The sequence below is a fragment of the Capricornis sumatraensis genome, chromosome 1 (assembly GCF_032405125.1).
Source record: "Capricornis sumatraensis isolate serow.1 chromosome 1, serow.2, whole genome shotgun sequence".
NCBI lineage: Eukaryota > Metazoa > Chordata > Mammalia > Artiodactyla > Bovidae > Capricornis > Capricornis sumatraensis.
In genome coordinates, this window is record NC_091069.1 from 246,242,346 (window position 1) to 246,270,073 (window position 27,728).

At 46.0% G+C, this 27,728-nt stretch overlaps 1 protein-coding gene across 1 annotated transcript in view; it reads right to left on the bottom strand.

The window, feature by feature from the left end:
• The window catches only part of DSCAM (DS cell adhesion molecule), a 684,538-nt gene that overhangs the window by 134,484 nt on the left and 522,326 nt on the right, over positions 1-27,728 (bottom strand). The window contains exons 12-16 of the mRNA XM_068969386.1: positions 23,720-23,916; positions 21,853-21,949; positions 20,950-21,078; positions 11,833-12,000; positions 1,698-1,768 (exon numbers count right to left, since the gene is read on the bottom strand). Coding sequence (XP_068825487.1) covers positions 1,698-1,768; positions 11,833-12,000; positions 20,950-21,078; positions 21,853-21,949; positions 23,720-23,916 — 662 coding nt within the window. The remainder of the gene's footprint in view (positions 1-1,697; positions 1,769-11,832; positions 12,001-20,949; positions 21,079-21,852; positions 21,950-23,719; positions 23,917-27,728) is intronic.

Genomic DNA, 27,728 nt, shown 5'->3' on the forward strand with positions numbered 1-27,728 from the left:
GCAAGACAGAGTGAGTCAGCATTCGCTTTGCAACAGGGCCGGGCTGTATGGGGGGCTGGGGCCTGCTGAGTGCCTTTCATCACAAGGCAAGTGATGCTCACAGCTGGCGGATGTCCTCACAAAGACCCTCAGCTCCCTCCCACCTGGCTCGGCCTGCCCTGTCTGAGCAGTTGAACAGACAGTGTGCTGCCCACAGGGATGACAGCTCAGTGGCCAAGCCTGTAAAAAGCCAACACAAAGGGGCTGGCCACACTGATGTGTGTTTACATCCAAGGTGGCGTCCATTCCAGCCATGAAAATCCTTTATTAGTAGCAGTATTATAGAGGCTCGTCATTTTATGAAACGGCTGATGCTAGAAGAAAAGAAAAAAAGACACAGCAAGAGGTGCAGTGGATGAGGGGGACGAGAGGTGTGTGGGTTAAAGACCTCACTGCGGCTCTTACCGTCTCTAAGGGAGAGCACAGGAAAGAGGGTGAGGAAAGCGGGAAGAAGCAAACGAGAAAAGTGCAAAGCGCAACATCAGAATCCAGAAGTGGAAAAGGAAGTGCGGCTTTGCAGACTTTTTGACCCAGCCACGGCATTCTAGATAAAGTGGAATTGGAAGGAAGGTGGTCAGCTCCGAGTCACATGGAGGGCGTGACTTATTAACCAAGCCAATTCACCCAGCCCCTCAGTGACTGCAGGCTCCCAGGGGCAGGGCTGCCCAGCATGCTAGTTTGTGATGAGTTCAGGCCAGAACATCGGTCAACGCTGCTTCCTTCAATGAGAGTTTGGCTGTGAAAACCATGTATGCCGGAGGAAGCAGCATGCCGTGTGGTGTGGTTGTTTGCACTGTGGCCCAGACTTTCCGTCCCAGCAGCTGGCAATGAGCTCACCGGCAGGCAGTCGATATCTGCTGGCCATGCCGGGGGACCACTGCCTCAGCCAGCAGCTGGCCCAGCGCTCCCCTCCCTGGGCATGCTCGAGGCCACCGCCAGCTAGGGGCATGACCAGGACCGCTCTCCTCTTTGCCACTTGGCAAACTGTCTACCACACAGCCCGTGATTTGGCATTTAGGAAGAGGAATTAGGGTATGTTTCCACTGGGATGAAATTCATGAGTGTGGTCACGCCTAGCTGTTTTCGATTTGCATGAAGACCAGCACTCAGGATCCAATCTCGATTCAGAGACTGAAAATATGGTTCAAGAACTACAATCTGTAAACACAGAATCTGCCATAAATCCAAAGATTGGATTTTAGTAAAAAAGGTATTTAATCTAACTTTGCAAAACAAAAGTTTCCTACATGTGAGTGAATCACTTGCTGTACACTGGAAATGAACACAACATTATAAATCAACTATGCATGCATGCTCGTTGGGTCAGGTGTGTCTGACTCTTTGTGACACCATGGACTGTAGCCCACCAGATTCCTCTGTCCATGGGATTCTCCAGACAAGAATACTGGAGCGGGTTGCCATACCCTCCTCCAGGGGATCTTTCCAATCCAGCGATCGAACCCATGTCTTCTACGTCGCAAGTGGATTCTTTACTGCCCAGCCACCGGGGAAGCCCAGGAAATCAACCATACTCCAATATAAAATAAAAGTTAAAAAAGTGTGCATGCCTTGGCACCATAATACTTAATGTGAATGAAGGCTCCCCCTGCCACCCCCACAGAGAAAGTGCCAGGAGGATGTGTGCTTGCTGGGTTTACCTTCCAGGTGACCCTGATGCTCTGGGAAGAGATGGGCTCCAGGTGGACTTCCTGAGGTGGGCCGTCAGGAGCTGGAAAGAGCAAAACCCACAGGTCAGTTAGAGATGGGTTCCAGCGTAGACTGAAACCCACATAACAGGACTCAGGGCCAGAAGAAGGGACACAGCAGCTTTCATGGGAAAATCAATTTTGCTGAATCACTGTGCACAACAGTCACCCGGTGCTCACTCGCTTCTAGAAAGAGTGAACTTCGACACACATCTTTGTATTTTTCCTCACCTTGTCTTTGACAACTTGATGAATAAACCATAAGCTAATACACTAGTAAAACAGAAAGTGGTGAAACATTTCTTTGATCAAAGTCTATAGTGGCTACGAAGATCCCTCTGGTTCTTTTGGAGACGCTGTTTAGTGATGTGCATTGGAGCACCTCAGGAGACTCAAACTACTTGGGGAGGGAAAAAAAGGATTCTTCTGCCTCTGATTCTCTTTGATGGTTTTAATTCTCCACTCTTTCCAAGAGAAAACTTACTAACCTGGGGCAGTAGCCAGAGAGGGCAGATTGGAGTGGAAGAGAAAAAAAAAACACGCAATTCACACCACCCTATATCCAGTGGTAATAGGGGTGCCAATCGCCTGCCATGCACAGTCGATCTCTCTGTACTAGGAATCTACCCTGTATTACATACACAGTGTAAAGCTTAGAGGAGACGGCCTTGTCAGCAGGAGTTTGCAATCTGATCAGAACAATGAGCTGAGCACACGGAAGCTGAGGTTATAACACAGCACACACTCAAGTGTCTTCAGAGAAGTGGAAGCAAAAGGGAACCCAGGGGTCAGCAGGGAGAGACCCCACTGGGTGACCACATATTGTTGGGAAGATAGCTTTACAACCACTGCTGAGCTGTGAACGGGCCATTTCTGTGGATGTGGAGATGCCAGTCTGCAGAAAAGTGAGGAGCACTGGGAGATAAGAAATCAAAAATAGGGAACAGAAACAAGACTGAAGGTTTGGAAAAAAGAGGAAGGGGAAAGAATAAGGTCATTTTAGTGGAAACGTGTTTTCCATTTAACCGAGAAAGAAGTTTTGAGTGATGCCACAGTGCAGCTGCTAAGTTGATGGGCGCTTGAATCTTTCTGCCTGAGTTCAAATTCTGGCTCCCTTGCTTAGTAACTTGGAGGTGTTTTGCAGGTGACAATTTTTCTGCACCTTTGCAGGTGACAGTTTTTCTGACAATTTTTCCTTCTCCGTATAATGGGATGATAGAATGTATGTCTGGGTTATGATGCTTAGAACATATAAGCAGTAATGATGATTATTCTCACTGGGTGTTTTTATGGAGCACATCAAAGGAGAAATTCAAATTGCAAAAAGAAAAGGTATACTTGAAAGAACAAGGTCCCAGGAGATTAGCAAGAGGACAGAGCAAGAGGGGTGGTGTTGGAGAGAGGGGGGCATAAGGCAAGCACCTCTGGGATGAGAGGAAGAGAACCCAGTGGGCAGGGAAACAGGGTGAGTGAACACCCAGGTATATTTGCTCCTTAAAGAAAGCATGTTCAAATCTGATTGTCTCTCTTCTCACCAAAATCATAAGGGACAAAGTCAGGGGAAGAGTGGTGGGTGCCAGGAACACAATAGAGGCTTGGACTGTTGCAATAGCCTGTGGAAAAGGGTGTACCCGGTGCATGAGAGCACTGACCCACCAGTGGGGGTAGTTTCACTGATGAGGATAATGTGCAATGGAACTGTCACACCCTATCTCAATTGAGGGTTTATGAGACCACTGATGCATGCAGGAGAAATGCCACTGGGAGAACTGGGGATAAACAGTGGCAACAGGTGGGAAGAAGTGGGTGCTGGGATTGTTACTAAGTTCCCTGGTGGTTCAGACAGTAAAGAATCTGCCCGAAATGCAGGAGGCTCAAGAGTTCAATTCAACTGAATGCAGGTTCAATCACTGGGAGAAGGAAATAGCAACCCAATCCAGTGTTCTTGCTTGGGAAATCCCATGGACAGAGAAGCCTGATGGGCTACAATCCATGGAGTTGCAAAGAGTCGGACACGACTGAATGACTAACACTTTCTTTTTCACTTTCATTCCACAGTCAGGGATGGCAGGACTCGGGGAGAATGCTAACCCAAAGGGGCGAAGAAAGGAGGCCAGTTTTCTAGGAAAGATGCTTCATTGCATGTTAGGAATATATATGTGAAGAGAAGAGGGGCTATTGTATGGAGGTGTCTGCTCAGCAGCTGGAAACATTTACCAGAAGCGGGTAGACAGTTGGGCCCGCAGGCTGCTCCCTTCCGCTCGGAAGCTCTCCCAGAAATCTACTCACCAGGTCTCCGTCCTCGCTGGGGACACAGCCTCTGTCCTTGAATCACCTCCTCCAGCCCAGCAATGACGCCTGACACCAGCTTTCAATTCGGTTCCTAAACATTAGTTCTGGTCTTCACTTTACCTCTTTAAAGGGGACGTGGCACCCTTCAGAGCTTCAGACTTTTCGTTCCTCACAATAACTTTGCACATCCTTGTCCTGCCTTCCTCTTCCGTGCACCCCAACCTCCCTGCACCCGGCGTCCCAGCTGTGTCCACCTTCTCAGGGGAAACCTAAACAGGACCGCCCCCCCAGGCAGGTTGGAGCCCGCCTTTTCCCTCCACCAGTTTCCTGCCTGGGCCCAGGAGCCCCCGCTTCGGCTTGGGAACCTGTCACAGCAGGCTCGGGCGTACATCTGCATATCAGTCTTTCCCTCTTTTCCTAACAGACTCAATCAAAGCTGTGTGGTCTTAGGAACCAAGTCTAGAGTGAGTCCTTGCTTTGATCGGTGCAGCGCTGTGTGGATGCTGAAACCCAGGGCACTCTTCTCTCTCCCTAGTAGGTCACAGGGACAGTGAGTTTTCTCAGGGTCCTGCAGCCTCTCGGATTTATTGATTCTTTAGTGCAAAGACAGTGCTAATGCTGAAGTTAATTTCTATACCCAGGGTGAAGGGCTTCCTATGTTGCACTAGTAATAAAGAAAACCAGCCCTTTCTGCAGGAATATTTCCATATCAGATGCAATGAAAGCACGTGGAAGAGATTTCTCTTAAACACAGAGAAGTTCTGTGGTCAGCAAGAAGCACGTGGTGCATGCATAAAAATCCTTGAAAAAAATTATTTTGAGGTCTGACGGCTACACTGAGGCTTGATTATTTTAATTTAATTGTGCGAAGTCAGACTGAACAAGGAGACTGCTGGTTAGAATCAGAGGCAGTGCAGAGTACCTCCCATTCTGGATTCTTTGTCCTTTGTTGTAGCCTTTTCAACGGGTTGGCTGGCAATAGTCAGCTGTTATTTTCTTGTTGAGATATATTCATAATCAAAAACAAAGTCACTAGGAGAGTGTTTAAAAATGCCCTTGATTCTATCAGAAAACATTAAGTGTGAACTTGGGGCATTTTGCGTTTTCAGTCTGGTCTTGCATTTTAAGAAGTTCCCTGTGAAGTGGTCTGGGGACATGGGATAATCCCTGTATCCAGGACAGACCCGACATTTTTGGTTTTTTTTTTGGTCCCATGGCATAGCATGTGGAATCTTACTTCCCTGGCCAGGGATGGAACCCACATCCCCTGCTTTGGAAGCATGGAGTCTTAACCACTGGACCACCAGGGAGGTTTCGTGTGTGTATGTGTATGTTTGCTTGGTCTTTTGCCAGGCTCCTCTGTCCATGGGATTCTTCAGGAAAGAATACTGGAGTGGGTGGCCATTTCCTCCTCCATGGGGTCTTCCTGACCCAGGGATCAAACCTGCATCTCTTTTCCATCTCCTATTGGCAGGCAGGTTCTTTACCACTTGCATCAGCTGGGAAGCCTGAAGCCCCAGAGACCTGACAGTTTATACAGAATACAAAGCCTTTTCGGCTTAGTCTATCAAGACTTCTGTGGTTTGTTAGTAATTTATTTATTAGTCTGCTTAGTCTCTGACGTGAAAGGATTCAGATCTCTCCTCTCTTAAAATACACTCATTCCACTCCAGTACTCTTGCCTGGAAAATCCCATGGACAGAGGACCCTGGTAGGCTGCAGTCCATGGGGTCGTGAAGAGTGGGACACGACTGAACGACTTCACTTTCACTTTTCTCTTTCATGCATTGGAGAAGGAAATGGCAACCCACTCCAGTGTTCTTGCCTGGAGAATCCCAGGGATGGGGGAGCCTGGTGGGCTGCCGTCTATGGGGTCGCACAGAGTCGGACACAACTGAAGCGACTTAGCAGGGTCTATATTAAAGGCAGAGACTGAAAGAATTTTACACACATTAGAGCTTTGCCCAATATAATTAGGAAGAGCTTCTGTTTGGGTGCTGAATTTTCTACTTTAAGTTTCTAAAACATCTAAGACAAGCCCTTTAAAAATGATATAAAAAATGATGCTGGAGAAGAAAATGGCAACCCACTCCAGTATTCCTGCCTGGGAAATCCCACAGACACAGGAGGTGGTGGCCTACAGTCCATGGGGTCACAAAAGAGTCAGACAAGACTGAGTGACTAAACAACAAATAAATCAACTATGCTTCAATAAAATACAATTTGTAAAAATGATATAAAACATTAGTCTGCTTCCAGAATTTTAGTGCTTTCCTTACAATGCCTAAGCTGTAATTTTTTTTTCATGGATCCTCATCTCATTGCAAAAGGACAATTTCATAAAATTAGAATCCAAGGCAGACTAAATTCCCAGTGCTGACATGATTGAAGACTAACCATTAGGTATCCACTGATTTAACTATATTTGAAAATTGTGTTGACGTTTAACATTTAAGAATTTATTTAACAGTCTTGAATTGAAATTGAACTAAAACTAGAAAGAATAATTTTTTCTTCTGTTTTTTTAAACCAGAATATTTACCTTATTCCTACAGGAAGAGCAGGCTAGAGGTAAGAATTACTGATGAATGTGACTTTCCAAAATATATAGTTGCTGCATTTTTTTTAATAGAAACTGAAACTATTCAATTTGTAAAAGAGTAATGAATGAAGAGCATATTTACAGTTCCTAATGTTTATTCTAGGCAAGGCTATGTCCTGCCTGCATGCTTAGTCCTGTCTGACTTGTGACTCCATGGACTGTAGCCCTCCAGGCTCCTTTGTCCATGGGATTTCTCAGGCAAAAATACTAGAGCGGATTGCCAATCCCTTTTCCAAGGGGTCTTCCCAACCCAGGGACTGAACCTGCGCTGCTGACATCTCCTGCATTGCAGGAGGATTCTTTACTGCTGGGCCCCAGGTAAAGCCTCAAGACAAGTGCAAATTTCTGTGAAAAATGATAATTCTTTACCACTAGCGCCACCTAGGAAGCCCACTAATTCTGTTTGGCTGAAAATACAAGGTGGACAGACCCTTCCTAACTGTCAGACTCATGGTGGTCCCCGGTAGGCTCCGGTCTGGACGTCTGTTTTTGGTCCTTCCCACAAAGGCAGGACAAGCTGATTTGTTCATTGTTGTGTCTCGGATGCCCAGAACAGCACGTGGCACATAATACATGCTGAATGAATAATAATTTAAAGGAATAAGCTATTTATTTGATAAATAGTCACAAAATGAATTCATCCTCTCCCCATTTAGGTATCAACTGTTCTTCGATTTATTTGGCTCTTACTAAATTCTGTCTTGGTCTCCTATGCCCAGCAAAGAATGTTCTGCTCACCCAGGCTATTTCTCTTTTTTTGGCCATACCAGGCAGCTTGAGGGATCTTAGTTCCCCTGCCAGGGATTGAACCTGTGCCCCTGGAAATGAGAGTATCCTTTCCTAACCTCCTAATGCCAGGGAATTCCCCAGGCTGCTTCTGTCAGAGGTGAGCATGGTGTTGCAGACTCTGTTGTTGTGCCTCAGTCCTTCTTTGCCCATTTTTATACCCCGGTCTCTGCCCAATTTTGGACCCAGCTCATGGTAGACCCTTAGTAAATTCTCCAATGAGGAACCAGAGATAGAAGTTCAGGAATGCCTCTCACTGGGTGACTCAGCCCAGCCCCATAAGCAAATAAGACCCAAGCCTCTGGATGAAGCCAGGAGACTGCTATGTGAAGAAGAAAGTAATTTGACAGCACAGGGGAGGCACTGTACAGAACAGGAGGCGCGACCTCGGCAGGCTCCAGAAGCGGGCAGGAGCAGCTCACATGAGGAGGAGGCGGCAGGAAGGGAGGGTCATCACTGCTCGGGCCACGAGGAGCCTGGTGTAGCTTCAAGGTAGTAATGGCGTAGGGGAGACCTGGGCCTACACCTTACGGGCTCCTTTCCTCAGCAAGTGGATGGTGAGAGGCATGCTTGGGTGCCCTAGACTTGGGCACTTGCATGCGTGCTAAGTTGATTCAGTCGTGTCTGACTCTTTGTGACCCTATGAACTGGAGCCCGCCAAGCTCCTCTGTCCATGGGATTCTCCAGGCAAGGAAACTGGAGTGGGTTGCCATGCCCTCCTCCAAGAGATCTTCCCCATGCAAGGATCGAACCTGCATCTCTCGTGTCTAACCTGGGTCTCTTGGATTGGCAGGCAGATTCTTTACCACTAGCGCCACCTGGGAAGCCCTTGGGCACTGCATCACCATAAAAAAATGAGCGGGTCTATGGCTTCTAGAAGCTTCCATCTGGGGATTCTCACTGCTTAAGTGATGATCTCATTTCTTTAGGGAAAGACGGCCATAGGGCTGGAAAAGATTCTCTCGAGATGGCTGCAGCTCCTGAAAGAGGTGCCTTTGGGGATCCTCCAGGAGGTGGCAGGGACAAGCCCTGTCACCCCAAGCAGAGCTGGAGAGGGAGGCTTTGGTTAGGAGAGCTGCCCTCCTTTCTACATGAGTCACACGTAAGAAAATGGCTTTCTGATTTCAGTCATGCAAACCTATGTGGCAAGACAAGGCAAGTTCTGGTTTGCAGCTTTTCTTTGCTCATGCCTGACCTCCCCTCGCATCCTCCCTTAGCTAGTTTGAAGAGTGAATGATGAGTTGTGGGGTGCCTGGTGAAACCCCAACTGTCAGCCCAGGAGCCAGGGGGTGGGGTGCTCTGTGTTCATCTGTCTGCAGAGACACCTGAGAGTGGGCTGCACAAAGGTGACCGGTGACCAGGAGTAGCTGTTCATCTGACATCCTGGGCTGGAGAGAGAAGCACTGCCATGGCAACGGCCAGCTACAGGGAGATCACAGAGGAAATGGCAGAAAAAAACCCACAGCACCTGCATCGGTCATGGTGATGGGGAAAACGGTGCAAAATGCACCATTGGAAACCATCCCTGCCTTGAGAAGGCCATGGAGGTGGACAGAGTCAGAAAAGTGGCTCAGAGGAAGGAGAAGGCTCAGCCCTGACCCAAAGCTTTCATTTTGGGGATGACTTATTCTCCCTAAATCCCCAGCATGATGAAATTCCAGGAAGTGAGTGTGTTGTTTACATCAATATTTAAATAAGATTCTATTTTTGTAGGAGCTTATTAACACTCATTTCCTACTTATTTCAGAACCGTGCAAAGTACTTTCAGAAATTAGGGTTTTTTTCCAATTACCCAACATGTTTGTGGTGAGGAGTAGAAAGACATCATTAAGTGAATCTTGCAGATGAGAAATCACACAGAGAGAATTTCCAAGCATTAGAAGTGGCTCGCCCTCAGACTGAAGCACAAAGCTATCCTATCTCCCACCCTTAAAAATGATTTTTCAAGAACTGATGTATTCCAGAGTTGAAAAATGAATACATAGGTGCATTTCAGGAAAAACAATAAATGTTAACCTGTTTCCTTGAGGACAATGTTGACTGTGCATAACAAAGGAGTTAGATTTTGGCATTTGCTTTCATCCTTCTTGGAATTTAACATAAAACATATTGTTGGAAATGGCAAAAGATATATCACAGGATATATCAAACGATGCTCATTATAGTAGTGTTTATGATAATGAAAACTTGAAGAGAAATGCAAATCAAAACTACAATGAGATGTCACTTCATACCAGTCAGAATGGCCTCAAGATGTCTACAAATAATAAATGTTGGAGAGGGTGTGGAGTAAAGAGAACCCTCCTACACTGTTGGTGGGAATGTAAGTTGATGCAGACACTGTGGAAAGCGGTAGGGTTGTCTCTTACAAAACTAAAGAATAGAGTTGCCATATGATCCAGAATCCTCACTCCTGGAAAAATAGCTGGAAAAGATTAAAACTCTAATTTGAAAAGATACACACACCCCAGTGACCATAGCAGCACTATTTACAATAGCCAAGACATGGAAGCAACCTAAATGTCCTTCACCAGAGGAATGGATACAGAAGACGTGGTGCATATGCAAATGGGATATTACTCAGCCATAAGAAGGAACAAGACAATGCCATTTACAGCACCATGGAGGGACCTGGAGATTATGGCACCAAGAGAAGTAAGTCAGACAGAGATAGATATTGCTTACATGTGGAATCTAAAAATGATACAGACAAATTTATTCACCAAGCAGAAACAGGCTCACAGACATAGAAAAAAGACTTACAGTTACAAAAAGGAAGAGAGGAAGGGGGGTAAATTATGAGTTCGGGGTTCACAGATACATACTACTATGTGTAAAACAGTAAAGACCTACTGTATAGCATAGGAAACTCTTCTCAATATCTTGTCATGAGTTATAATGGAAAAGAATATATATGTATATATGCCTGCCTATATATCTGAATCGATTTGCTGTTCGCTTGAAATCAGCACAACATTGTAAATCAACTATACTTCAATTAAAGAAAGTAACGGACATACCTAACAATATGGGGTTTATTAAATAAATGGTGGAAGGCATGATTACAAATTTTAGGAAGTCTTTAAGAGATATAGATGAATGATGTCTGTTCAAAGTGCAATTAGGGAGGGTAACAGAGAAGTGAGCCTTCACTGGTGGCTCAGTGGTAAAGAACCCATCTGCAATGCAGGAGACACTGCTTTGATCCCTGGGTGGGGAAGATCCCTTAGAGAAAGAAATGGCAACCCACTCCAGTATTCTTGCCTGGGAAACCCCATAGACAGAGGAGGCTGGCAGGCTATAGTCCATGGGGTCTCAAAGAGTCACACAGTACTTAGCGACTAAACAGCAACAAAACAGAGAAGGAAGAGAGTCAAGAACAACTGCAGTTGAAAGATGCAGCGACCTCTTGTGGAAGGTCCATCATTTGGTGATGATCCCCTTAATCTTGGAGACGAGAACAAAGGTCTGAGCCCAAGCTTCCACCTTCCCTGCAGCAGTTGAGGGTGGCTGATCAGTTCTGAGTACAGGCAGGAAAAGAAAATCTAGGTTTAGGGCTGGATACTCTTTCGCCCCCTAAAGATGAGCCAGGCTGTGGTTCTTTCCCTTTCCTTCTGCAGAGAAGCCCTAGGGCAGCTCGCTTCCTTCTCTTCTGTAGGAGGCAGGCTGGCAGGTGGTGTCCACTACCCAACTGCTTAGTCCTCTGCAACCAGGTTATTGCTACCCCAGGTGATCACGAGCAAGCTTCTCTATCGAAGGCTGTGTGTCTGTATGTGTCTCTGTCTGTGTGGGTGAGCATGCACACATGCATGTGTGATGAATAATTTAGTGTGTGATATCCACGTATCCATCAATAACTCTAGGTGGTAGGATCCTGCACGCTGTTTTGTCTTCAAAATGCCTATCTCAATCTTCGACATTTTCAACATAACATGAAATACTTTGTCATAGGAAAAATCAGCAATACCATTGATGATGGAAATATTGTTGTTTCCAGTCAATAAAATTATCTGTACCACCTTCCCCCAGTCCCCAAACAGAGAATATTCTAGCTATTTTCTAGTTAAGTGATCCTTCCTCCCCTGACTGCACAGGGACTTCGGCAAGACAGGCTCTCAGCTCTCCTGTCAACCTGGATTCCACGCATCCAGACAAAAGGGCTGTAAGAATAGCGTGGGTTCTTTAAATCTCACCAGATCATTAGCCTCATATGTCTTTCTTTTAAGTCTTGGGTGTGAGAACCTTGACCTGAGTCCTGTTTGAAGAACAGTGCCTTCAAAGTAGGCAGAGAGTGCTGTCTGTGTTTTTGATGGGCGTGGAGCTACAGAGAGCGTTCATCATGGCTGTGACTTTGCATTAACGATCTGAGCCCCACCAGCCCGCTCCCAGAGGTCCTCCCAGACATACCTGCCTCATCCGCGGTGATGGACAGCTCGTTGCTAGGCTCACTCTTGCCAATCCGGTTCTTGGCGTACATGCGGATGCTGTAGGTGGAGGAAGGGTGGATGTCAATGATGGTGGCCGAGTTCAGCTGAGGGGAAACGTCTTTGGTTCTCTGAGCAGAATCCCAGGAGTCTTTTGGGTTTTGTTTTTCAAAAAAGAAGAGATAGAGACATGAGTTTTTTCCCTCTGCTTTTGAAAGTTTACAAGTAGGAATTTTTTAAAAAAGAAAGAAGGAAAGAAAAAAAGTTACAACTCAAAGTGAATTCTCAATGCAATGCTGCCAGTATTCCGGTGGGCTAGCCATCAGAGGGGACGCAAAACTAAACATTCAACACCCACATTGTGGGGTACAAGGCTGCAGGCAGCTGGTTTCAGCGAGTTTTGTCTGAGGCAACACAACAGACTCCTTGGCAGAAATCACAGAGGAAAATAGAAGCAGGGAAAGCTTATTCCAATAAAGTGAAAAATAGCTACTTCCAAGCACTCATAGTACAAGATGATTAAAAAAAAAAAAAAGTATGGTTTGAGCAGCCCTTCACCCAAAAGAAAAAAAATCCCTAGTTCTTAAAGGTATTTGAAAACCAGCAAAGCCTTTAGCCGTGTCAGACTCCTTGTTCTCCAAAAGGAGGGTAGTAAAAATGAAACACATAAGAACTAATCTGTCTCCCCCATAAGCACTGGTTATTCAGTGTACTTTTCAGTTCTAAGGTTTGAAATCATTTTTGTCTCCAATCCTTTACTGTAGGAATTATTTTCAACCACAGCTAATTTTAAAGACAGGGCATGCCTTCTGCAAAGAGTTGTCATTGAATCCATGATGGTGTGCACCTGCTGGCTTTTGGGCTTCAACCGATGATGAACACATAGATGAACAGTTCTTATGTCAGAAAGAGTTTGAGCAGCTGCTGATCGGGATTGGGAGGGGTCAGGAGATGATTGTGGTTGTGGAAATGCCAAGGTCCCCCTGAGATGGTGGCAGAGAGAATGCATGCATACTCTCATGCCCCCCTGGCCATCCCAGGATCTTCTTGCATTTGCTCTGCTGAGCTCATCAGACTTATAAGAATTGCACCTAGAGTCTGAGTTTCCTGCTGAATTCTAAGCCCCGTGAGGGCACGGACCATGCTGGCCATGTTCAATGCTGTAGGCCCAGTGCTCGCACAGAGCCTGGCAAATAATAAATGCATATTTCCTAGATGAATAAATACATGGCAAATAGACCTCTGGGTCCTGGGAATGACCCCATGCCCTTTTCCACATTAATGATGGCCATGGAAGTTCCAAGGGCTGCTCTGACCAAAGATCACTGCAAGTGCAAGAGATTTCCTGGATTTGTAGGGGGAATATGTGGCTTCAAGTCTTCCTCTGAGGGCTCTTACAGGGTATGGAGTGTATAGAGATTAGCCACTGGTATTTCCTGAAAGCAACAGTACCTTTTGAGTCCAAATGATTGAAGGGAGAAGGGCATGACAGAGAAAGAGAAGACACACTATTGATGCCTTGTATAAAATAGATAACTAATGAGAACCGACTGTATAGCACAAGGAACTCAGTGCTCTATGGTGACCTATATGTAAAGAAATCCAATGACAAACCTAGACAGTGTGTTAAAAAGCAATCACTTTGCCAACAGAGGTCCACATAGTCAAGGCTCCCAGTAGACATGTACGCGTATGAGAGCTGGACAGTAAGGAAGGCAGAATGCTGAAGAATTGAGGCTTTCAAACTGCGGTGCTGGAGAAGACTCTTGAGAGTCCCTTGGACTGCAAGGGGATCCAACCAGTCAATCCTAAAGGAAATCGACCCTCAACACCCTTTGAAAGAACTGATGCTGAAGCTGAAGCTCCAATACTCTGATGAGAAGAGCTGGCTCATTGAAGACCCTGAAGATGGGTAAGATTAAAGGCAGAAGAAGAGGGTGACTGAGGATACGATGGTTGGATGGCACTACCGAGTCAATGGACATGAACTTGAGTAAACTCTGGGAGAATGTGAGGAACAGGGAAGCCTGGTGTGCTGCAGTCCATGGGGTTGTGAAGAGTCAGACATGGCTTGGCGACTGAACAACAATATGTACACATATAGCTGATTCACTTTGCTGTATAGCAGAAACTAACACAACATTGTAAAGCAACTATACTCCAATAAAAATTAATTTAAGAAGAGAAGATGCTGCAAAATAACAAATTATAGAAGAACAGAAAATTGGGATTCAATAGATTGACAAGTGGTGGGAAGGAAGTTCATGCCAACAGAATGATGTATAAGTAGGAGCCTTGTCCCACAAGAAGAAAGTCAGGTCTTCTGGAGAAGATAATTAGGATGACAGGGAGGAACTCCAGGCCCTGCATGATGCAGAGGCAGCTGCTAACCAGCCCCAGGAGGAAGCTGATGCCTGTAGGGTTTGATGGTTCTTCCTAGGCTATTATGGAGCCTTCTGGAACTGACATAGCCATGGAAACATGCCATACTCCCTGAGGTGTGTCTAGGAGATGGCTGAGAGCTTGCAGGGATATAGTGAGTGCCCGTCTCCTTCTCCTGCCAGGGAAGTCACGTGAATAGCCCCTGGGGAGTCACCAACGTGGGGGTCTCAGGCAGGAAGTGCATGGTCCTTGGAGAAGGGGCTGTATTTTTAGCTTCTTACTTCCAATGATTGGACTTTAAAAGAAAAAGGTGATGTCAGTGATCATAACTCTTAGACTATGGTTCAAAACACTACAGGGTGGGCTTTTCAGGTAAAGATCAAGAGGATGAGAAAGAGAAACACATGTGTTATCCTGAAGGATTTTAAAGTAACTGAACGAAGAGGAAAGTCTAGCGAAATTCCCAAACACACTCTAGCAAGTGATATGACATCAAAAGAAGAACACAACCAGGGTGTGGCTACCCAGGAGAAGAGCTGAGAAAGGGGCCAAAAATGCCACTTCTGATCTCAGATGCCAAAGTACACACGGGACTGGTCGTGGGTTATAAACAAAGTGTGCTTGAGAATACCACACTGAGCACTAAAAACAGACCCCAGGGAAATCCTGACACTTGAGGATGGAACTGCAAATTGAAATACAAATAAAACTAGCAAGAATACGTGATAGACAAAATAAAGACACTTCTTAGGAGGAATATGTCATGAGCAGAAAGGCATGCCTAGTGATGGAGCTGGAGGATGCAAGTATGGATGGGAGATTTGGGGTAAGGACATGAGCAGGAAGAGCAGGCTGAAGAATGAAATGCTTGTGAGGACTGATTACAGGTCTCGACGAACGGAGGAAGCGGAGGGTGGTTTCTAGACTCCCAAGTAGCATCGAGGAGATTGTATAAGTCATACAAAGATGGTTTGTAAGCTGTCTGTTTACTGAGATGTGGGCTTGGCTAAAGGGACCTGTAGGAGATGCTGAGGTTCCCAGCACCTGTAAGAGTGGGGAGTTGCTGCCTCTGGGGTCCAAGGGGGCCAAAGGGGAGGAACTGTATTTCTGGGGTGTAGACAGGACTGAAAACTCAGAATAGGGCCTCTGATGGAAGCTGTACACAGAGAACAGTCTCTGTGGGATCCTTCTACATTGCTCTCTGGGTCTGCCACTGGCCAGGAGGAGAAGGGGGCAGCAGAGGATGAGATGGTTGGATGGCATCACCGACTCAATGGACATGAGTCTGAGCAAACTGGGAGATGGGGAAGGACAGGGAAGCCTGCCATGCTGCAGTCCTTGGGGTCACGAAGAGTCAGACACAACTTAACGACTGAACAACAACACAACAGCCCTGAACCTAGAGGGAAGGGGAATCTCCATGGTGCGGACCACGGGGCTCAGCTTCGGGGAGAAGAGCAGATGCTGGGTTTGGGCAGAAGTCAAGGTGGTGGGTGAAGAAAAGCCAGAAGCAAGGTGAACTCAGGTTTCAGAGTGGCATCTGCTCGTTGGGTGCCCTGCTAGGCATTTTACAAGGATGATTCCTGCAGTCCCCATATTTGTGGGCACATCAGAAACAACTCAAAGCTTTCTGACAACTGCACTTTCACATCCATGCAGTCAGAATCTCTGGGGGTGGTACTTTAAAAAATGCCTCTCTCTCTCTGGGAGGTTGTAGCATGTGAGAGCCACAGGGGCATCTCTGAGATTCATGGTGCTATTCCTACCCGGGAAAAAAAACAAGCCTCAGAGAGGGTAAGCCACCTGGTCTGGTTAAGAGAGCTAATAAGTGATGAAACTGGGTAATGAACCATCTGACATTAAAACTGGCATCCTTATAGAACCTCATGTGGTTAGAACCACATGAGGCTTCATCCATGACTTAGCATCAGGCATTTAATTGTTTAAAGAGTTAGTAACTGCTTCTTGGCATGAAAGCTATAACAAACCTAGACAGTGTGTTGAAAAGCAAAGATATCACCTTGCCAACAAAGGTCTGTGTAGTCAAGACTATGGTCTTTCCAGTGGTCATGTACAATTGTGAGAACTGGATGGTAAAAAAGGCAGAGGGCCATGGAATTGATGCCTTTAAACTGTGGTGCTGGAGAAGACTCTTGAGAGTCCCTTGAACTGCAAGGAGATACAACCAGTCAATCTTAAAGAAAATCAACGCTGGATACTCATTGGAAGGACTGATGCTGAAGCTTCAATAGTTTGGTTACATGATGTGAACAGCCAACTGATTGGAAAAGACCCTGATGCTGGAAAAAACTGAGGGCAGAAGTAGAAGAGGGCATCAGAGTATGAAATGGCTGGATGGCATCACTGATGCAATAAACGTGAACTTGGGCAAACTCCAGGAGATGGTGAGGGAAGGAGGCCTGGTATGCTGTAGCCCATGGGATCAGAAAGAGTTGGACACCACTGAGCGACTGAACAATAACTCTCTGGGTCATTCTGCTGCACAGCTAGAATCTGGACAGAATGTATTTTCGGTTGGATTCTGACAACATCCTCATGAAGCAGGGATTTTTATTTTCATTGTGAAGGTCAAGAACCTCAGACCCTGTTGTTGAAGTACTGAGAAGTGAGGCTGGGATTTGACCCCTCTTGTGTTATCCCCAAGTTCTAAGACAGCTTCCTGCAGCATGGGACCTTCACAAGGTCTCTGCTGGAGACTCAATTTCAATTTTCTAGGAATCTGATGGAAGTCTCACGTGCTTAGAGAAAGACTTCTGATGAGCTTCTGACTTGACTTCCTGATGAGGAGGAGCAGTGCAGAGAGCTTGGCTAAGTGCAAGGGGGTGGGGTGGGGGTGGAGCTTGGCTAAGAGTTGTTGTAAGTCCTCTGGTTTGTAGGAGCAAAAGGTGAGAGAGCTGTGCAGGCTCAGATTTGTCCCTTGGTTTAGAAAAAATAAGTGAGAAGCATCTGTTGAGAAAGGAGGTAGGATTCTATGACATGGTCCAGAGAGATCAGGGGTGAAGAGGATGCAGAGGCTCAGAGTCGAGTCTCTCCCTCTAAAAGTCCAATTATCACCTGAGTGAAGACTGGGGAGAGCCCCCAGGAGCAGCGTGGTTGAACTGGGTGCTTGTTGATGAGCCCAGCTTGAAGGAGATATGGCCTGAGTCAGGAGGACAGCAGATCATCAAGGACAAATTTAAGGCAGCGAACTTCATTTGGAGAAGAGTTGTTAGAGGCTTGAGTAAGTGAGGGTGACCCAAAGTCTGAGAGGCAAAATTACGCAAAAGGTAGAAAATGAAGAATTGGCTCGGAGAAGGATGAGATCTATGGTGCTGGGTGAGAGAAGGGAGGATCAGCACCTGGGGAAGCCACTTTTGCTCTGTCTTAGCCTTGCAGGAGAGCCCTTATCTGAAAGGCAGCAGGGGTCGGGGGTCGGGGGAACTAAGGCACCAAGCCCAGGCAGTGATTTGTGAGGCCTCGGGGAGAAGGCATCCAAGAAGGGGTGTGGGGAACATGGCAGGCTGGAGTAGGTGCAGCAGGCTGCAGGCCGATGGGCTGGCCTTGCACACGGGGCAAGATGCTGGAAGGGGATGGAAGGCGGATCTTGGTGTCCACCTGGAGGAGAGCAGTGGCCACTAGGAACCCAGTATGTGGCAGCCATAGAAACCAGCAGGACGCAGGCCACATGAAGAAAGTCAAAGGTTCCAAACGAGGGAGGTGATGGCTCCTTTGTGCCTGTGCCCAGTCAGATGACCCCTGGGGTGCTGCCACGGGGCAAGTGGAGCTGAAGGGCCAGGTGATGGTCCAAGGAGGAACACGCAAAGGAACTTGGGATATTTTATTTTTCTTGGCAAATGGAAAACTAAGGAGTGTCATCTGTTTTCAAACCATGCAAGGGAGGTCATTTGATCAGAGTTTAGGGGTGGGAATTCAATCCACAGCAACATCATAAAAATGTCATAAGGTCTAACTAATAAATTTAATGGGATACCATTAACAATAACAAAAACATGTGTTTATGGAGCTAAATGAGTTGATCCTGAAATTATATATGGAAAGCTAAGAAAACACTGGGAGGGAAAAGTTGCAAGGGTAGACTAGCTTTACCAAATATTAAGACATAAAGCCTCTATGATTAAAACAGTCTGGTACTGCTGCATTAGTATATAGGTAAACCAATGGAATAGGAAAGTCCAGAAATAGACTCAATTACATATGGAAGGGGGACAGCAGAGGATGAGATGTTGGATGGCATCACCGACTCAATGGACTTGAGTTTGAACAAACTCTGAGAAGATGGTGAGAGACAGGATAGACTGACGTGCTGCAGGCCATGGGTCACAAAGAGGTGGACACGACTGTGACTGAACAACAACATATGAAAACTTAGTATGTGATAAAGGTGGCATCTGAAATCACTGGACGAAGGTGGATTTTTAATAAATGATGTTGGGGCAACAGAAGACCCATTTCTGGAGAAGATAAAATCAGATCCATCTCTCCCAATGTACACAAGAGTAGACTCCAAATGGATTGGAGATCTCAATTTAGAAAAGGGAAGGAAAGAAACACAAAATGATAGAAGAAAACAGGCTGATTTATTTTACGACCACAGTGCAGAGAACGATTTTTCTAACTTGAGTCAAAACCCAGATTCAATAAAAGAAAATATTGATAAATTAAAAAAGACACACAGTTAAATATGAGTTCACATATCTGCCAGGCAAGGAAAGGAGAGAGGCTGCAGCAGCACGTGAGAGGGAGGCATGGGATTGAATGTGGACCTGGGGTGCATCCCTGTGGAGGTCAAATGAGGAGTGGGGTCTGAGCAGCAGGTGGGAGTAACCATGGTAACTGTGTGGTCCAGGGATGGGAGGGCAGCCTTTGAGGAACCCTTGTCACAGGTGATGCTGTGGTTGCCCATTTCACAGAGGAGGATGGTGGCGGGGGTGCTTACAGCTGGTAAGAGGGCCAGGGACACGCTGAACCCAAACTCCCTTGAGGAACCACTGGGTCATCACGAGCACCTGGAAATGACCGATCCCCTGAAGACAGAGAGGCACGCAGCTGCTCCCATGACTGGCTTTGTGGACACTAGCTCCCAGACCTGCAGTCCTTCTATTAGCGCCGATCTGCGAGGCTTGGGGTGGGGTGTCTGTCCCTCTCTCTGTAGACTCTACAGAGTATCCCCACTGTGTGTGTCTGTGTTCCTGCCGAGTTTTCATTCTTGCCCTCAGTTTCCAGCTTGTTCTCTGCAAGAACATGCCTGCCTCACCTAAGAGACTTCAAGACCCAGATCTCAGAACTTCTCAATCTTTGGTTCCATCCTGCTCGTGTTTCTTTAGAACGAAGGCAGGGCCTCCTCTCTGCCCTTGGCCCTGGGCAAGCCCATTGGTACTGATTTCTGAAAGATCCCTGCTGGTTCAGCACTGCCCATAGCTTGCTCCCTGGCCGCCCTCTACATCCATCCCCTGCATGGGATCTGGTTTCCAGGGGACTGTGTGACCACAGCCACCATGCTCCTCTCAGGAGGCTTTCTCAGGGTCCATGGAAGCATCAGCTCACTTCCAGGTCTCTGGTTGTGGCTCAGAGAACCAAGCTGGTCACCACGGCTCTTCTGACATCTTTTCTTATGCATCTCTAAGGACTTCTAGCCATCCTCAAGCACTATTGCTATGACCTCTGTTCTTGGTTTGATGCAAGCTGTTTTCATCCTCAGTAATTCTTTTCCTTAACCCCCACCCTTAACCTTTTTCTGGACTTACTTCTTCATCCAGTCTCGCACTTTGCCCCACCCTGCCCCTTGCCTGCTCCTACAGAAACATTTCTGCCCACCTGACCTGCCTTTCCCACCAGCTTAATGTTTTGCTCCAGCTTCAGCTCACAGGATAAATGTGTCATGACAGTGTGCTGTGAAGTGATGCATGGTGCCTAGAAAGTGAAAAATGAGGCCACTTTCCTGGACTGTGAGACTATCAAACCCTCACGAGCTGATGCTGCTCCAATTCCTCATGCCTTTCGCATTCAAGTCCAGACCTGGAGCCACAGTGGTGGTACTCTCCCCTTGGCCAAAGTGGCCCTGTCATTGTTACTTTAAGACGATCAACAGGCATGCCTGATGTGGTCCTGACAGCTGGTTTGTTTTATTTCTGGGCTTTTGGTGAGCTGGCCACTTGCCCAGAGGAAGCACAGGAGTGCCTGGCTGCATCTGTGCCACCAGCCTGTGCTTGCACGTCCAGGAGGTCCCTGCCGGGTCAGTGCTGTCTCAGCAATATATGGCCCTCTGCACAAACCACCATGGCTCAGCTCAGCCCACGGACGCTGAATGCAGCCAGTGCTCAGGGATGTGGACACAAGGGAAGCAGAGGGAAGATGGGAAGGTGGGAAAAATAATGCCAGTGGCCAGGTTGGGTTGGCAGCAGCCTGTGCACCCTTTGGTGGTGACAGTGCCAAAGTGACCCACGGGGAGGGAGCAGGATTGACACCCTGCTTGTTTAAGGAGGAAAGAGGCAGGGCTAACCCAACAAAGTGATCTCAACACAAAATCACTCCCACCAAAGGAAATGGGGGTGGGTGTGCTTCACGCAAGGAAAGAGATAGACTGGCGAAAAGAGCTCCCTCTGAGTTTCCCGGAGTCCAGGTTGTGCGTACATTAAAAGGCAACCAATAAAACAGCTTTTGGAAGTGGAAGTACAGCTGGAGGAAATGAAGGACTTACCTGATTTATTTTTGCATTCAATGTCATAGCCCGTGATGGGGCTGTTCCCATCAAAGCCCATGGTCCACCTGAGGGTGATGGTGCGTGCCTTCACGTCTTTGATCTCAATTTCAGGAGGATCTGGGGGCTCTGTACGGTCAACAGAAAACCTGGGTTAGTTTGAACATCGTTCAGGCATAAGATGCTAGTGAAAATCCCAAGTGACTCACAAAAGCTTTGTCAGCATTCAACACGGCAGACTTTTTTTTTTTTTTTAACCTGGAAGTATTTTTTTTCCTAATCACATTTTAGGATGGAACAATTTTATTTTTCCAAATTTGCCAATCTTCACAGCACTTATAAAGCTGAAGATTTACATGTCACTTATAAAGCTGAAGATTTACATGTCACTCTTCCAGTCTGGCTTGGGATCTATTAACTCAGGAACTAGTTTGGCCCCAGATATGAAACTTTCATTCAGATCATCTAGTTGTTGTTCAGCTACCCAGTCGTGTCTGACTCTTTGCAACCTCATGGACTGTAGCCCGCCAGGCTCCTCTGTCCATTGGATTTCCCAGGCAAGAATACTGGAGTGAGTTGCCATTTCCCTCCTCCAGAGGCAGAACAACTAATAAGGATTCCTAAATTTGAACAAGAAAGGCACACTGTCCGGGCTGCCCAGTCAGCTGACCCAGTTCCTTTATGGACTTTGCTCCCTCTGTTTGGGGGCTGCACCTTGGTATAATCATGAGATCTGCAAAATGAAGCTTTAGCACCAACTTTGTTCAGATTCAACTTTGTTCATCTTCTTAGGACTTGCAAGTGTGACGTATCAAGCTGAGGCCACTCGGACACCCAAGCCTGGGCACACACTTATTGTCCTGACACCGCCAAGTTTCTCCCCCTAGGTTCTGTCCGTCCTACCTTGCACCGTGAGCTGAATTATTCCACGGTCCTCCCCATAAGAATTGATGGCGTGACAGGAGAAAAAGCCAGAATCTTCTCTTACTGTTGGCAAAATCTATGTGTAAAGCAGAGAGAAATCCATCTTACCCAGAGGAATGCAGAGAGAGAACAACTCAAAGGGCTCTTGGCTACAAAGTCTCTCTACTCTCACTCTCCTCCCAGCCCCAAGCACACACGTAAACACTCACACACAGGGACACAGAAAGCTGAGAACAAATTATTTCAGCATGATTGTAAATGTGCAGACGGACAGATTCAGTGTACATGATCCATGTCAGCTGCCAGCTCATTAAACTGGATGTGAAATTTATGTAGGATGTCACGTTCAGGTTGACATATATTCCACATACTCCCACTTTAAAAAAAAAATCTTATAGTGGATTATTTTTTAAGTCGAGAGAAATGTTTTATTAAATGTCTTCTTTATATTATTGATATATGTATGTTTGTCTCTAAAAGACAATGATGGGCCTTAGCAAACAATTTCCAAAATATTTCTCATGAGCCAGTAGAGCCCGTGCTGATGAAGTTTCTCTACATCACTGGCAGAGTGTCCATCAGACCATCATGTACTATATTTGTAAATATTTAAACAGTGTCATTGGGCGGAGTTTTGGTTAAATCTCATAGTGGATTTTTAAAACAGCCAGAGCAATCCTGCCTAAACAAAACAGATCTAGAAACATTGCAATAAAGTTTTGGTCTCCCAGGACTCCAAGATTGGACCTGAGAGTGAATCAATATGCATGTTTCAAACACGAGGCCTTTCTTTTTTTTTTTTCTCATGTGTGTTTTACAGCATCATTTCTCCCCCATATTAAAAGAATCACTCAGCTAACTACCAGCAGTGCTAAAAATTCTAAGAGACTGCAATACTTTTTTACTCTGGGTTTTCCTCCAAGAAGCAAAATATTTTCCTTATAATATTTTTGTGGCAGAATCCTCCTGACTTTTTTTTCAGGAAGTTAAAAAAAAGTGCACAGTGTAGGCTGTCATTTCTCCAGAATTACCTGTCATTAAAAGATGCTATTTCTCCAGACATAGAGAGTAGATTTATGGACGTGGGGAGAGGGGAGGAAAGGGTGAGATGTATGGAAAGAGTAACACAGGAACTTACATTACCGTATGTAAAATAGATCACCGATGGGAATTTGCTTTATGGCTCAGGAAACTCAAACAGGGGCTCTGTATCAACCTAGAGGGGTGGGATGGGGCAGGAGACGGGAGGGAGGTTCAAAAGGGAGGGGGTATATGTATACCTATGGCTGATTCACACTGAGGTTTGACAGAAAACAACAAAATTCTGTAAAGCAATTATCCTTCAATAAAAAAATAAATTAAAAAAATATGCCATTTCTCTTATTATTATTGTTACAGTTTGTTTCCCTGCCATGCTGGCAATAATTTCACTCTTAACCATATGTAGGATAAAGTATTATTTTTTTGCAGGCTACTCTGGAATCCCTTTATATATCAACATAGAGAGATAGTGTTTCATAAATGTTTCTTTTAAGATTTTTTTTTGACATGGACCATTTTTAAAGCCTTTATTGAATTTTTTTGTTTTGTTCTTTTTATTAAAAAGTTGTTTGGTTTCTTGGCTGTGAGGCATGTGGGATTGTAGGTCTCCGACCAGGGATTGAACCAGCACCCCCTGCATTGCAAGGCGAAGTCTCAGCCACTGGAACACCAAGGGAAGTCCCGTTGTAACTATTTCAAAAGATGATTTGTGGCTTTCCCCTACATGCACTCACTTATGTGAAAGGACAGGATTGTTCTGCCTGTGAAGGTAGGTGCTCATCTGTCCTGTTCGCCATGCTCTTACCTGCAGAGTAGAAATCACCTCCTCCCCCACCTCCTTGGTGGACACGAGATAACGGGCCATTTCGGGGTTGATGATCCGGTCCTCTTTCTCCCAGCGGACTATGATGGGCTTCTCACCGTGGGCCGTGCAGCTCATTTCCTTCTTTTGACCCTGAGTGGCCAGGGTGGTGTTTGGGTAGGATGTAATCATCGCAGGAACTGAAAATCCAAAAATGACACAACTTATTCGGCAAAGCAGGGTTCACGGTTTCCCCACCATAATACATGGCTCAATTGCATTTGAGATGTTTCTTTGAAATGTATTAGTTGAGCAAGAATCATGATAAAAAGAGTTGGAAGGGTGGCAGAAAAATGAAACTGGACTCAATGAGCCCCAAGCAGAAATTGCTGTGTGGTTTCCTCTTTGGGGGAGGGGGGTGGTGGTGCGTGGGTCTTACTCTCTTCCAATCCCTGTGGAAAGTAAACTTATGTTCCCTAAAACACACAAGAAAATGATGTGACTTGCTTATTAGACAGGAAAAGGGGCTTCCGTTGAGAATTACACTCTTCCTTCCATAATCGACTTCCCTGGTGGCTCAGATGGTAAAGTGTCTGCCTATAAGGCGGAAGACCCAGGTTCAATCCCTGCATTGGGAAGGTCTCCTGGAGAAGGAAATGGCAACCCACTCCAGTATCTTGCCTGGAAAATCCCAAGGACGGAGGAGTCTGGTGGGCTACAGTCCATGGGGTTGCAAAGAGTCGGACACGACTGAGCGACTTCACTTTCACGTCCATAATCACCTACATTTCCAACTATCGTTGTCAACTATGGGAATTTCTGAAACCTTGTTAGTCCACCGATTGGCTAACCAATCCTTGAAGTCACCTCTTGGCATCCTTAACCCACAGTTCTTCAGACCTCAAAATCAGACTTCTCCCAAAGTTTAAAGCAGGGAATCTCATCTCAATGTATTGAGAGAATGGGAAACTTTATTTGTGAAACTTGTCAAGTTCCCTCCCTCTATATCAAAATTCCTCTTGACGAAAGTGAAAGAGGAGAGTGAAAAAGCTGGCTTAAAACTCAACATTCAAAAAACTAAGATCATGGCATCTGGTCCCATCACTTCATGGTAAATAGATGGGGAAACAATGGAAACAGTGACAGACTTCACTTTCTTGGGCGCCAAAATTACTGCAGACGGTGACTGCAGCCATGAAATTAAAAGACACTTGCTCCTTGGAAGAAAAGCTATGACTAAACTAGACTGCATATTAAAAATTAGAGACATTACTTTTCCAACATAGTCCATCTAGTCAAAGCTATGGTTTTTCCAGTAGTTATGTATGGATATGAGAATTGGACTATAAAGAAAGCTGAGCACTGAGGAAATGACGCTTTTGAACTGTGGTGTTGGAAAAGACTCGTGAGAATCCTTTGAACTGCAAGATCAAACCAGTCAATCTTAATGGAAATCATTCCTGAATATTCATTGGAAGGACTGATGCTGAAGCTGAAGCTCCAATACTTTGGCCACCTGATGGGAAGAACTGACTCATTGGAAAATATCCTGATGCTGGAAAGATTGAAGGCAGGAGGAGAAGGGGACGACAGAGGATGAGATGGTTGGATGGCATCACCTGCTCGATGGACATGAGTTTGAGCAAGCTTCGGGAGTTGGTGATGGACAGGGAGGCCTGGCATGCTGCAGTCCTTGGGGTCACAAAGAATCAGACACTGAGTGGCTGAACTAGTGTGTTGGAGAAGACTCCTGAGAGTTTCTTGGATAGCAAGGAGATTAAACCAGTCAACCTTAAAGGAACTCAACCCAGAATATTCATTGGGAGAATTGATGCTGAAGCTGAAGCTCCAATACTTTGGCCCCCTAGTTGGAAGAGCAGACTCATTGGAAAAGCCTTCAATTGTGGGGAGATTGAAGGCAAAATGAGAAGGGGGAAGTAGAGCATGAGATGTTGATAGCATCACTGACTCAAAGGACGTGAGTTTGTGCAAGCTCCAGGAGATAGTGAAAACAGGGAATCCTGGCGTGCTGCAGTCCATGGGAGGGCAGAGTCAGACATGACTTAGTCACTGAACAATTAGTGTGGAAATGGACTCGAGGAATCCAGCAAAAGCAAACACAAACACACTCTAGAAGGAGGTACCTCCACCCAGGCCCATTGGGATTCTCCCAGATGAATCTCTGCTAACATGAGCTCACAGAAAAAAATAGTAAAATGCATGAGAAAACAATCTACACTCATGGAGAATCAGGCCCCCAAGGGCTTCAGATGCCAGCATGACGAGATACAGGTCTTGAAATTATAATGCACAAAATGTTTAAAGATATTTTCAAAACATGAGAAAGGAACAAGAAGATAAGAAAAACAAACAGGAAGATTTGAAAAAGAACTAAAACAAATTTGTATTTTTTATCTACTTCTTACCTAATTTTCCCAATCATGGGAGTAAGGGCTCTCCCTCATTCATAAGGTCAAGCTCATGCTCTATTCTTTGCCACCCACCTCAGGGCCCTCCAGCGCCTCTCCCTGGCCACTTGACCATAGAAACGCTGTGCCTTCTCCTGAGACTGGCACATGCCAGGGCATGTCCTCCCTGTAGCCGGCTAGAGTGGTTTGAGACACACAAAAAGGCAGAGATCTCCCAGTTTTGTAGCCTGGACCCCACGGAAGACCCTACACTGTGGAGTTTCTCTATAGTCAGGAGGCATATGGCAGAGATAACACAATGTGGAGTGGGCAGGCTGGGAATGGAGCAAAAGAAGCACCATGAGGCCCACATTTTAAAGAAAGTTGCCCACAACCATGGTGAGACTCCTCTTCCTGAGCGTCTGAGAGGCAGCAGAACTGTTCCACCATCCCCAAACTTTGCTCCTGATCCCTCCTTCCCTCCCACCACTTTAAGATAATTTTAAATTTTATTAACAGTATCAGTTCAGATCAGTTGCTCAGTTGTGTCCGACTATTTGCAACCCGACGAATCGCAGCACGCCAGGCCTCCCTGTCCATCACCAACTCCCAGAGTTCATTCAGACTCATGTCCATCGAGTTGGTGATGCCATCCAGCCATCTCATCCTCGGTCGTCCCCTTCTCCTCCTGCCCCCAATCCCTCCCAGCATCAGAGTCTTTTCCAATGAGTCAACTCTTCACATGAGGTGGCCAAAGTACTGGAGTTTCACCTTCAGCATCATTCCCTCCAAAGAAATCCCAGGGCTGATCTCCTTCAGAATGGACTGGTCGGATCTCCTTGCAGTCCAAGGGACTCTCAAGAGTCTTCTCCAACACCACAGTTCAATAGCATCAATTCTTCAGCACTCAGCTTTCTTCACAGTCCAACTCTCACATCCATACATGACCACAGGAAAAACCACAGCCTTGACTAGACAGACCTTTGTTGGGAAAGTAATGTCTCTGCTTTTGAATATGCTATCTACGTTGGTCATAACTCTTCTTCCAAGGAGCAAGCGTCTTTTAATTTCATGGCTGCAGTCACCATCTGCAGTGATTTTGGAGCCCCCAAAAATAAAGTCTGACACTGTTTCCACTGTTTCCCCATCTATTTCCCATGAAGTGATGGGACCGGATGCCATGATCTTAGTTTTCTGAATGTTGAGCTTTAAGCCAACTTTTTCACTCTCCTCTTTCACTTTCATCAAGAGGTTTTTTAGTTTCTCTTCACTTTCTGCCATAAGGCTGATGCCATCTGCATATCTGAGGTTATTGATATTTCTCCCGGCAATCTTGATTCCAGCTTGTGCTTCTTCCAGCCCAGCATTTCTCATGATGTACTCTGCATATAAGCTAAATAAGCAGGGTGACAATATAGAGCCTTGACATACTCCTTTTCCTATTTGGAACAAGTCTGTTGTTCCATGTCCAGTTCTAACTGTCCCTTCCTGACCTGCATATAGGTTTCTCAAGAGGCAGGTCAGGTGGTCTGATATTCCCATCTCTCTCAGAATTTTCCACAGTTTATTGTGACCCACACAGTCAAAAGCTTTGGCGTAGTCAA